This window comes from Pseudorca crassidens, chromosome X, assembly GCF_039906515.1.
Source record: "Pseudorca crassidens isolate mPseCra1 chromosome X, mPseCra1.hap1, whole genome shotgun sequence".
Taxonomy (NCBI): Eukaryota; Metazoa; Chordata; class Mammalia; order Artiodactyla; family Delphinidae; genus Pseudorca; species Pseudorca crassidens.
Genome location: NC_090317.1, coordinates 126,275,430 through 126,287,810, shown reverse-complemented (window position 1 = coordinate 126,287,810; position 12,381 = coordinate 126,275,430). Strand labels below are relative to the sequence as shown.

The window sequence follows — 12,381 nt, the reverse complement described above, 5'->3', positions numbered from 1 at the left end:
CTCAGCGGCCATGGCTCACGGGCCCAGCCGCTCCACGGCATGTGGGATCCTCCCGGACCGGGGCACGAACCCGCGTCCCCTGCATCGGCAGGCGGACTCTCAACCACTGCGCCACCAGGGAAGCCCGTGCCTCAGGTTTTAACTAGGGCAGTAGTCAATGGCTGGAGGTGGCAAAGATTTGGGGCTTCAGGTGAAAGGCAAAGGAGAGATCTCCCAGTGACCTAGGAAGTTTCAGACATGCTAATCACCTGACTAAGCTAATCACCAACCAATTTGCCTGGAAACTCAGCTTTCCTGGATTGAAATTTGAAATGCCAAATAATAGCACACTGCCTGGAACATAGTACTCACTTAATAAATGGTACCATATTATTACAGTATTGATTTGAAAGAGGACATGTGTGTGTGTGTGCGTGTTTCTACAGTTACGTTTGAGAAAAAAGCCATGTTCCGTTGGTAGAAAAAAATCTCATTGCTTATGAAGACCAGCAGCAAGTTCACTCGGCCAGGCATAGTTCTTGGATGAGATGAAGAGATTAACAAAGACACCTGGCCCTGCCCTCGAGCCTCAAAGTCTCATGGGAAATTCTGGTACCACAACAGAAGGTTACACTAGAGTAGGATCAGTGGTGATGTTGTAGAATGTTCTGGATATCACGGGTAAGCAAGGAGAGGCACCCAATATCTTTGAAAGAGGTCAGGGAAAGGCTGTGAGGGGTGTGCCAGGTGCCTTGGGGCCGGTGCAAATTCTCCCTGAATGGGGTTGTTGACAGATACCTGGACACAAACTGCATTTCCAGTTTTCACATGAGCCAAGACTCAGAGAATAACCTTAGAACTCTTCCGTTGTCCTGACATCGGGGTCAGAGCAAACACTGGTTAACTCACCCTCCTCCTGGCCCGAGGAGCCGGCTCCGGGGTACTGGGGGACGTTGACTCATTTGGTGTTTCCGAGGTGGAGCTGAGAGATGAGTTACTGCTTGAGAGTTCTTTGTTTTGTCTTTTATTTCCAAATGGGAGGAGGGAAGCCACAAAATCGGAGGCATCCTTCTGCTCGCCCCTCTGCGAGTCCTGCTTGAGTTTATAGGCCCGGTCGTTTGCGATGACTTGGGATAAGGGCATTCCAAACGCCTGTGGGATGAACTCTGGAATCAAAAACCAAACATTCACTTTCAGAGAAAGACTGCACCAGGGGAGACTCTCAGTCATGTTGCAGATCAAAGGGCAGACAAATTCCAACGACTGTTTTCTGAAGAACTGATTCATCCATCAATATACGGAGATGACTGTTGAGTTTGTCAGAGTGGCTGACGTTTCTATCTCAATAAAGAAAGCTAGGATGTATAAAGAGCATGGGTTTTAAAAATCTAAGCCTCGAGTTTTTCTCGACGTATCTCAAGTATGTTGAAAGGAAATAACTTTATAGAGAAGGGTGACATTTTTTGATAGGATGAACATAATACTTCATCCTCGTGAGTAAACGGTTTTACAAAATGTGTCTTTGATTGATGTCTCAAGAGCCCCCAAAGCTTACAAGGCCTGAGAAGACTCTGTGCGTATACAGTCATTCAACTGTCACTTACTAATACCTACTGTGTGCCGTGTCAAGGTATGCAGTGAGGAGTACAAAGCTTACAGAAGGTCCAGTCCTCGCTCTTGAAGGGTTCAGAGTGTGGGGTGAGGTGGGGACTGGAGAATCAGATACGTAAATAATTGCAGTTGTGTCTATCATCTGTGTAAGAGAGAGATGCCAAAATTTACTGAAATTCAGGTAAGTGGCTACACTCTGAGGTTCCCAGTCAAAGAGCTTCCAACATGTGAAATGACAACTCAAGAGACAGAGGAGCAGCTTGGGAATAAGTTTGTTCTTTTTTTCTTTGTGTTCTTTGTTCCCACATGCTGCCTCCAATTGCTGGGTTAGGGCTGTCACGCTCATGATCTATACTCAAGCCATTCTCCAGGCCACATGAAGAAGTGGATTCTCACCACTAGATATCCGGTGAAGAGCCCAGAATATAATTTATTAAATCCTCTAGTAAGGACAATTTGGGGGAAGGAGCATAATGCAGAAACCTACGGCTTTATTTGGAGATGTATACACAATTGCATTCTGCATCTCTAGAGTAAATCCACTTGTATACACGCACATTGTAAGCACGCTGATCCTTAGGGCCAAGCATTTTATTCGTAATATTTTAAATTCATGCTGAAAGCATCAATAATTATATTAAATGCATTATTTCTTTGAGACTAAAAATTACGTCTCCTAGCAGCAGAAAACTGGAGTCTAGCCTCTCCCTTGTTTTTATAACCCTTATGAATAAACCAGAATGAGCAAGGGAAAACAATTCTGAGGTTGAAAATGCTAACATTAAATCAGGTGGAAAGAGGCCCTAAAAGGTTTTCCTCTTTGATCCACGGCAACATTTTGAACATCCCGGGGCTAACGGTCAAGTCTGCATTAAAAGCAGAAATGGCACTTGAGGGCTTCCCTGGTGGCGCAGTGGTTGAGAGCCCGCCTGCCGATGCAGGGGACACGGGTTCGCGCCCCGGTCCGGGAAGATCCCACATGCCGTGGAGCGACTGGGCCCGTGAGCCATGGCCGCTGAGCCTGCGCGTCCGGAGCCTGTGCTCCGCGACGGGAGAGGCCACAGCAGTGAGAGGCCCGCGTACCGCAAAAGAAAAAAAGAAAAAGAAATGGCACTTGAAAAGCCTGAACCTCTTGTTCTATCAAAACATGCAATTCATTTTGAAGTGAAAAATCAAAACTTCAGCATTTCGGGATTTTTCAGAGGATGCTTATCATCCTCTATAAGTTTGTGAACTAGTCGGCATACGTGAATGCAAAAAACAATTCAGCCATTTGTTTTGAGGGATCAATGTGGACAGTGTAGCAAGATCCAATACTCACTACTGATAAAAGGTCATTTCCACTACTAGCAAAATCAGAAACCAAAGGGGACACCTCAGGGTTTATTGTGTAAATCAGTGCTATCTTGTCTATGGGAATAATCAAATAGTCTTCCTTCAAAAAGCTTGGGGCAAATCTAGGAACATGCGTATGGCAAGGCTGATAGCTACTTGGAATATATAAAAACTATTGGTGGGTAATGATAGCAGAAAGGACACTGATAAATGTATCAAGTGACCTGCGTCTGCTCAAGCAGGCATACTCATAGCACGGATTTAATGTGACATGAGGACTATTGATTCCTCTCCTAGACATTTTTTCCACATAAAGGAAACCAACCAGACTCGGCTAGAGATCTCTAATATCCTTGGAAAAAAGAAGCAAGATGGTTTCCTTTGGTATCTGTCATTTTTAATATCTAGAAGTCTGCCGCTCTACTTGTAAATTGGAATAACTGAATAGAAATTAAACAGATGGAATACATGAAGTCATTCTCCCCAAATGACTCTTCTATTTCTTTTCTTACTTCTGCTTTTCTCTAACAGGCTTTCTTTCCTGGCTGAGTTTATTTATTCTTTCAGTGGTAGTGTTTTGATCTCGTCTCTTTAGTTTCGCGTTGCTTTCTCCAGAGAACTCTCTCACAAGCTTCAGAAAGGAGACAGCTCTCTCTATGCTCTAAACTTGTGTCACAGTGTCTAGGCCCTGGAAAATTCTAGGCAGGGTTCCTTGAATGTGATTGCTTCTCAAAATATGGGTATTGTGAAACTGAGGACTCGGCCCAAGGCTGTTGAGCAAAACCCTCCTTTCTGTGTAAATAAAGTGTTGGGCACACATGCTTATCTGTGGGTTCAAAGCTCTTCTGTTGGGGAGGAGAAGGGAACCTACAGACTCTGTGTTGATAGCAGCTAATAAATTTGATAATGGGTTTTTCAAACCATAAAAATATTACCCAAGACTCAGTGTTCTGGGCCCAGGGACTGTGTGTATCGTGTTCTAATCTATAGTATGTGTTTACTAAGGAGACTGCATCCCCTGCTGTCCTCATTGGTAGAGGCTGTCTCTGCTCCCTCCCCATGACCCTCAGGGCCAGGAGGTGGTGTGCTGGTCGCTCAGCTGTGCTTCAGCTTCCAGATCCTCTCCCTCCTGCTGTGTGGCAGAAACCTGGGGCCACTGCAAGCTCCCCTGCCCCCATGCTCACTGCTATCTTCTATCATCACCGTCAGAACCCCCGTCTACCATCATCCCGGGAGACGTGGATGTCTACCCAAATGACCCATCTGGTTCTGTCCTCACATCTCCTTGACTTTCTCCTCTCCTCTCACTTTTTCCTGCAAGCTACCTTTTTCACCAGCTCCCTCGGTCCCATCCTGGACCTATCCTCAGCAGAAGTGATTTGGCCCCTGGAATCAGGCTTCCTTCCTCCACCGTGGTCTCACCCTCCCACCCCAAGCTCATGTCTTACACTGCAGTGTGGCAATCCATTTAAAGACACCATTAAGCCACCCCATCCTTAATTCACTCTGATGGCGTCTCAGTGCTCTTAGCATGCAGAGCGGAAGTTGTGCTGCGGCCCACCCAGTCCTGTGCGAGGTGGCCCCTCCTATTCCTCCCTGGAATCACACTCCCCCTGTTTCTCTCATCTCCAGTAACAGCACTCAATACATTTTCTTTGAGAATTTCTAAAGAGTGATAATTGCTACTTGATGTTTCTACTGTTATTTAACATGGCACAAAACAAAGTTGTATCAACTATTCCTACGTAGTGCTACTTCACAACTCACATCTATTAACCCATTTAGACAGTGCGGAACAATAAAACATGGCATGATGTAATTTCGGCACAAAGAAAGGTGCTAGACCTGAACTATCAGCAGAGTTTATGTTGATAAACACTTCATCATCTGAAACTATCCTGTAGACAGGGGACCTAGCTCTCAGACTTAGGCCACAGTAAAACCTACTTCCCTTGTGCTCTGATTAGGAACCACAATAACTGGCACAAAGTAGCCATTTTAAAACCTTTCCCCAAGAGTGATTCTTTTTGACACAAGAAAGAAATATTCTGAAGTTCTGAAAGTTTAAAAAATACTTTTTGGATGCCAAGTAATTTAACTAAGAGAAATGAAGAACCTTGGAACTATTCTGTACGAAAATACGTTTTCTGAACCAGCATCAATCCTGAATTACTTTCTGTATGGAAATCAAAAGTCATATGGGCACTGCTTAAGTGGCAGGAGGGACACAGAAGTGTCACATGATCTGCTGTATATTATGTTAAGGCAATTAAATAAAACACAGGCCATGATTCATTCTGATTGAATCAATTAATATAGCAGCACATCAAACACTTAATGAACCGCTTTATTGGGAGAGCGATTCGATTCTAAAAAGCTGCTCCTATTTATTTTTAGATGACCCAACCCAAGAAGTCATCTAGAATTTCCTGTTTTCCTTCTTTTACTCTTGGATTCAAATGATTGTCATTTTTCACATGTGCAGCTGTTATGAACCCCAATGCTAATATTCCAACGGAAGAGAACAATGTGAAATGATCACAACCATGCGAGACCTGCACACTGCCTCATCACACCCCGGTTCCCAAGACATCCACGTAATGGATGCGTGGACACACACAGGACTTTATGTTCAGAAAAGATGCCATGTAATGAAGTTTCACTTAAGCCTAGGACGTCACCTTTTTAACGATCAAAGCTATATTTTAAAAATATCTCTTTTGCCATAAATCCTGGTATTTTTCTCCTTAGTTGGATGGGTGATGTGTTTTTTCTTTGGAACCACCAGGACCTGCCTTCCTTTTCCCAGCCAGCACCCCTGTGCAACCCTACAGAACACTGCCAAGTTTTCACTGAGCCTATACAATACATAAATATGATTTGGTCTAAAATGTGTAATAGTCCAGTGCATAGTGGTTGATTACTTCCCCTGGCCCTTCCTGCCCTACCCTCACTTCCTGCTGTTTTCTTACATAAGCGAGCACACATACATCTCCCTCTGTTGAGGGAATTCAAACATCTGCAAAAAATGTTCATTGTGCTTAGTTTAGCCGGAATGGGCACTTCTGAAGAATCACCTCGAGTCTACAACGTGAGTGTCCAGATCCTAGTACCATTATCTTGATCCTAGAATAAACAACTTTAACGATAACACATTGCTACTATCAGTCTGAACGATCCCTTTAATAACTCTATAAACACTGAGAATTCTCACGAATCCTCTAATCTCACGAGATAAAGATGGTCCGTGGCAGGAACAGACTGAGTAAAAACTCTAGTTTAATAAAGCTACGCTGGCTACTAACGTTCCTTTAAAAAATAAGGGTAAGAACACATGAACCAATTAAATACAATACAATTTATCAGACAAGAATAGGTATCTGGACAAGAGTTAATGTCTTTTGCATTCATTATGCCAGCAGTAGACTCTCCTGTGGTAGAAGGTGCCCTGGGGAGTATACTGGTTAGTATGGACCAGAGTTCTCTTCTTAGAAGGTGCACATTAGTAGTTTATAACATTACTCATGCTCAGCTCCCCTACAGACCAACGGGATCAGATTTTCTGGGGTGGGGGTCTGGGCACTGGAATGTTTAAAGGTTTCAAAAATTATCCTGCTATGTAGTCAGGGGTAGGGATCACTGCCATTTTCATGTCCTTTTCTTCAGTTTGAGGTAAACATTTGAAATGCCTGGAGATATTTTGGTTGGGGGCGGTGCTACTGGCATCTAGTGGTAGAGACCAGGGATGCTATTAAATATCTCAGACAATGTACAGGACAGCCTCCACGAAAAATAATTATCCAGTCTAAAATGTCAATAGTCCCAAGGTTGAGAAATCATGCTCTAAGGGAAGTAAAACATTGGCTTTCCATTCTTTAGAATTCTTTAATCTCTTTTTAGTCCAAGAACCAGATGTCATGACCCTTTAGGCACAGTTCAAGATATGGGTGGAGAGTCTCGGATCAACGGTGTGTCTCGGTCTTGTCTAATACTTATCACAAAGCATTTATTTTTATACCTTCAGTTTCATTGCCTTTCATTACTTTTCAAGCAGAAATTCGATCATTAGATAAAAGAACTCCAAGGTGAGATATATGGCTTTCCTGACTCTACACGCGTTCCCTATGTCATATAAAATGGAAATACATTCACATGACCACACCATTCGGCAGTCACTTCATATGAAACCATAGAAACAAGCCACAGAAAGATGTACTGGGTTAATGAGGCCCAGGTGTCCATTATGCAGGCTCAATGAATATTAGTTAAAAATGACCACAAATATCTCTGAAAGAGTGGCTAAGCTATCAGTTTCCTAAATAGATACAGAAGGGGACAGTATGAAGAGAGTCAACAATTCCCAAAACTGTACACAGGCCAAAAAAAGAAGCGTGCTGTGATCTAACATTACAATGCTGAGAATGTCCCATCTTCAGTAGCCATGAGGGTGAGACTGTTTATTTCCAGTAGTCATGGTGGCGGAATCCAAACTCCTTCTCATTCAACTAGCCCTGCCTAACTATCTGGATTTGCCAGACAGCTGGTTAGCGTTAGAGATGCTATCCATGGCTGCTCAACCTGGTTTTCCTTATGCATTGCTGATTGGCTAGCATCATAATTGGAACCACAAGTTTGGCAGAAATCACTTTTTGCTCAAACCAGTTGAACTCATCAGTTCAGTACAGGGCCACTCCAACAGCCTTCAATGACATTCCATCGTAGAAATCCAGTTTACATAATAGAGCTGAACCACATAACTCAATGCAATTCAAAAACCCCACCAAATTCAACCATTAGGCTCCACGGGAGATGCATTTGCTTTAGTTCATTCTGTCCTTTACCTCTGTCTTTGTTTTTCTCCTTCCCTAGTGAATCCAGTTTCTTTCTCAAAGATTTCTTTCGCTTTTGTCCATCTGTAAATATTAAAAGAATGAAAAGTTGTAAAAACAAGCATATAACTGACATTTTACATTATGAATAACTACATCTGAGCAAAAGCATGACTTCTCACTTTACTCAGAATTTGGCATTTTAAACAGAGTAACGGCCCTGAAAATACCTGAAAATCCTCGACCTCGATTTGCACACACAACCAGAATCTTGGTGTATTGCCCTTAAATTGTGTTTCAATCACGGGAAGTACGGGAGACTTACCTCCTTCAGAAGTCATTTAGTTTTGACACTCAGATATGTTTGCTTTTTCTCTTATATGAGTCTCTTCCTATTCTTCATGTTCACGCAAACCAATGTCATCTCGAGTAAAATCTCCATGAGAGGGGAGCCAACAATACATACGGCTTTGATAGTCATGAGCCAGCAGAGTGTGACTGGATAAGGAAATGAATTCGGGGTCCACAGAACTCAAACCTAATTACTGCTGCACCATTTACTCATTATGTGACTTAGCACAAGTCTCAGGGTCCTCATCTGTAAAATGGGAATTTCGTGGAGCTGTTGTGAGAATTAAATAAAACAATGCATATAAAGTGTTTAATGGGGAGCCTGACACAGTCCATAAATTCAGATCTACTTTCTTTTGGGGGGTTTCATAATATTCCATAGTATGCCTCTACCATAATTTAATTAACCCCCCCCCCCCACTGATGGACATTTGGGTTGTTTCTAATTTTTTACTAGAATAAGTAAGGCATTTATCCTCTTAGCATCTTGCACTTGCAACAAATGTACTTAACTGGTTAACTCACCAAATAATATAGATACCCCTCATATCAGTAACCAGCTGCAAATGAATTCCTAGGATATCATCGTAAAATACTGGCAGCCATCATTGCAAGGATGTGTTTTGGAATAACGCAGCTGTCAACTTAATGTGTGGGAAGCGCAACTCGGGAACCCACACCGCTACCAATCAGGAGAAATGCAGCCCATGCTGCAAGGAAACTTATGTGTAAACGGGGGATTCAGAATTGGCTTTTTTCATAAGATACACTTAAAAGTGTAGTAAAGAAAGAGATTCAGCCCGATAAAACTTAAAGGCAAGGCTCTGATCATCAGGAAAAGACAGACTAAGCATTCTTCAACAGAAATGAGGGTTCCTGGGATCCTCATGGGGCTGCAGACATTCCCAACGCCTCCTCTCTGAATTTTTGGAGGCAAAAGACATCACAACGTAATCAAAAGGCACACTCAATCCCTCCTTCCTTTCAAAAAGCAAAGCAATATTTTTAACGTGATTCTCCTCCCATGAAATGGAAATCGTTCATAAGAGTCTTCACTCTTGCAGTCGTGAGATTTGTATAGATGAAAATTATGTAAATCCGTTGTGATGTGGCAAAGAGCCGTCAGTCTCTTACATCATGTGTACGTTCTTATCTTCAGTGTCTAAACGATGATCTCACCATAGGGCCTTACGTGGCTTGTTACATACAGACAGACATTAAACATACTAACTGCACAAGATTCTAATCTGTTCTTCAGATAGGACTGACGGGTGTTTTACTTTGTAATACTTTGTTCATCACTAGTTCATATAAACAAATATATCTGACTATAACAAGATCATATTTCTTCAAAAAATTCTATCATTCCTTCATTTTAATATTTAGTTGACGCAGAAGAATAACTAAACCATATATTAAAGCTTAAGTGCGGTGGGGGAGACCATCAAGACGGTGGAGGAGTAAGATGTGGAGATCAGCTTCCTCCCCACAAATACATCAGAAATACATCTACATGTGGAACAGCTCCTACAGAACACCGACTGAACGCTGGCAGAAGACCTCAGACTTCCCAAAAGGCAAGAAACTCCCCACGTACCTGGCCGTGTGGCTGACAGGGTCTTGGGGCTCCAGGCGGGTGTCAGGCCTGAGCCTCTGAGGTGGGAGAGCCGAGTTCAGGACCGGTCTCAGCCACCGGAGACCTCCCGGCTCCACATAATATCAAATGGCGAAAGCTCTCCCAGAGATCTCCATCTCAACACTAAGACCCAGCTCCACCCAACGGCCAGCAAGCTCCAGTGCTGGACACCCCATGCCAAACAACTAGCAAGACAGGAACACAACCCCACCCATTAGCAGAGAGGCTGCCTAAAATCATAATAAGGCCACAGACACCCCAAAACACACCACTGGACACAGTCCTGCCCACCAGAAACCATAAAACAGGCACTACTCCCCTCCACCAGGAAGCCTACACAACCCACTGAACCAGCCTTAGCCACTGTGGGGCAGACACCAAAAACAACGGGAACTATGAACCTGCAGCCTGTGAAAAGGAGACCCCAAACACAGTAAGATAAGCAAAATGAGAAGACAGAAAAACACCCAGCAGATGAAGGAGCAAGGTAAAAACCCATCAGACCAAACAAATGAAGAGGAAATAGGCAGTCTACCTGACAAAGAATTCAGAGTAATGATTGTAAAGATGATCCAAAATCTTGGAAATAGAATGGAGAAAATACAAGAAACATTTAACAAGGACCTAGAAGAACTAAAGAGCAAACAAACAATGATGAACAACACAATAAATGAAATTTAAAATTCTCTAGAAGGAATCAGTAGCAGAATAACTGAGGCAGAAGAACGTATAAGAGACCTGGAAGATAAAACAGTGGAAATAACTACCACAGAGCAGAATAAAGAAAAAAGAATGAAAAGAATTGAGGACAGTCTCAGAGACCTCTGGGACGACATTAAACATACCAACATTCAAATTATAGGGGCCCCAGAAGAAGAAGAGAAAAAGAAAGCGACTGAGAAAATATTTGAAGAGATTATAGGTGAAAACTTCCCTAATATGGGAAAGGAAATAATCAAGTCCAGGAAGCACAGAGAGTCACACACAGGATAAATCCAAGGAGAAACATGCCAAGACACATATTAATCAAACTATCAGAAACTAAATACAAAGAAAAAATATTACAAGCAGCAAGAGTAAAACAACAAATAACAGACAAGAGAATCCCCATAATGTTAACAGCTGATCTTTCAGCAGAAACTCTGCAAGCCAGAAGGGAATGGCAGGACATATTTAAAGTGATGAAGGGGAAAAACCTACAACCAAGACTACTCTACCCAGCAAGGATCGCATTCAGATTTGGTGGAGAAATTAAAATCTTTACAGACAAGCAAAAGCTAAGAGAATTCAGCACCACCAAACCAGCTTTACAACAAATGCTAAAGAAACTTCTCTAGGCAGGAAACACAAGAGAAGGAAAAGACCTGCAATAACAAACCCCAAACAATTAAGAAAATGGTAATAGGAACATACATATTGATAACTACGTTAAATGCAAATGGATTAAATGCTCCAACCAAAAGACACAGACTGGCTGAATGGATACAAAAACAAGACCCGTATGTATGCTGTCTATACAAGACCCACTTCAGACCTAGGAACACATACAGACTGAAAGTGAGGGGATGGAAAAAGATATTCCATGCAAATGGAAATCAAAAGAAAGCTGGAGTAGCAATTCTCACAACAGACAAAATAGACTTTAAAATAAAGACTATTACAAGAGACAAAGAAGGACACCACAGAATGATCAAGGGATCGATCCAAGAAGAAGATATAACAATTGTAAATATTTATGCACCCAACATAGGAGCACCTCAATACATAAGGCAAATGCTAACAGCCATAAAAGGGGAAATGGACAGTAACACAATCATAGTAGGGCACTTTAACACCCCACTTTCACCAATGGACAGGTCATCCAAAATGAAAATAAGGAAACACAAGCTTTAAATGATACATTAAACAAGATGAACTTAATTGATATTTATGGGACATTCCATCCCCAAACAACAGAATACACTTTCTTCTCAAGTGCTCATGGAACATTCTCCAGGATAGATCATATCTTGGGTCACAAATCTAGCCTTGGTAAATTCAAGAAAATTGAAATAGTATCAAGTATCTTTTCCGACCACAAAGCTATGAGACTAGATATCAATTACAGGAAAAAATCTGTAAAAAATACAAACACATGGAAGCTAAACAATACACTACTAAATAACCACGAGATCACTGAAGAAATCAAAGAGGAAATCAAAAAATACCTAGAAACAAATGACAATGAAAACACGATGACCCAAAACCTATGGGTTGAAGCAAAAGTAGTTCTAAGAGGGAAGTTTATAGCAATACAATCTTACCTCAAGAAACAAGAAACATCTCAAAGAAACAACCTAACCTTACACCTAAAGCAATTGGAGAAAGAAGAACAAAAAACTCCCAAAGTTAGCGGAAGGAAAGAAATCATAAAGAGTAGATCAGAAATAAATGAAAAAGAAATGAAGGAAATGATAGCAAAGATCAATAAAACTAAAAGCTAATTCTTTGAGAAGATAAACAAAATTGATAAACCATTAGCCAGACTCATCAAGAAAAAAAGGGAGAAGACTCAAATCAATAGAATTAGAAATGAAAAAGGAGAGGTAACAACTGACACTGCAGAAATAAAAAAGATCATGAGGGATTACTACAAGCAAC

General features: G+C 41.8%; 1 protein-coding gene across 13 annotated transcripts in view; it reads right to left on the bottom strand.

Moving 5' to 3' along the window:
* ARHGAP6 (Rho GTPase activating protein 6) overlaps positions 1-12,381 on the bottom strand; it is a 493,459-nt gene that overhangs the window by 48,128 nt on the left and 432,950 nt on the right. For all 13 annotated transcript variants that reach the window (XR_010940145.1, XM_067724620.1, XM_067724631.1 and 10 more), the window contains 2 exons: positions 7,767-7,838; positions 889-1,145 (listed from right to left, as the gene is read on the bottom strand). Coding sequence is in view for 12 of the 13 variants with exons in the window: in XM_067724620.1 (XP_067580721.1) it covers positions 889-1,145; positions 7,767-7,838 (329 nt within the window). In the remaining variant the exon portion in view is untranslated. The remainder of the gene's footprint in view (positions 1-888; positions 1,146-7,766; positions 7,839-12,381) is intronic.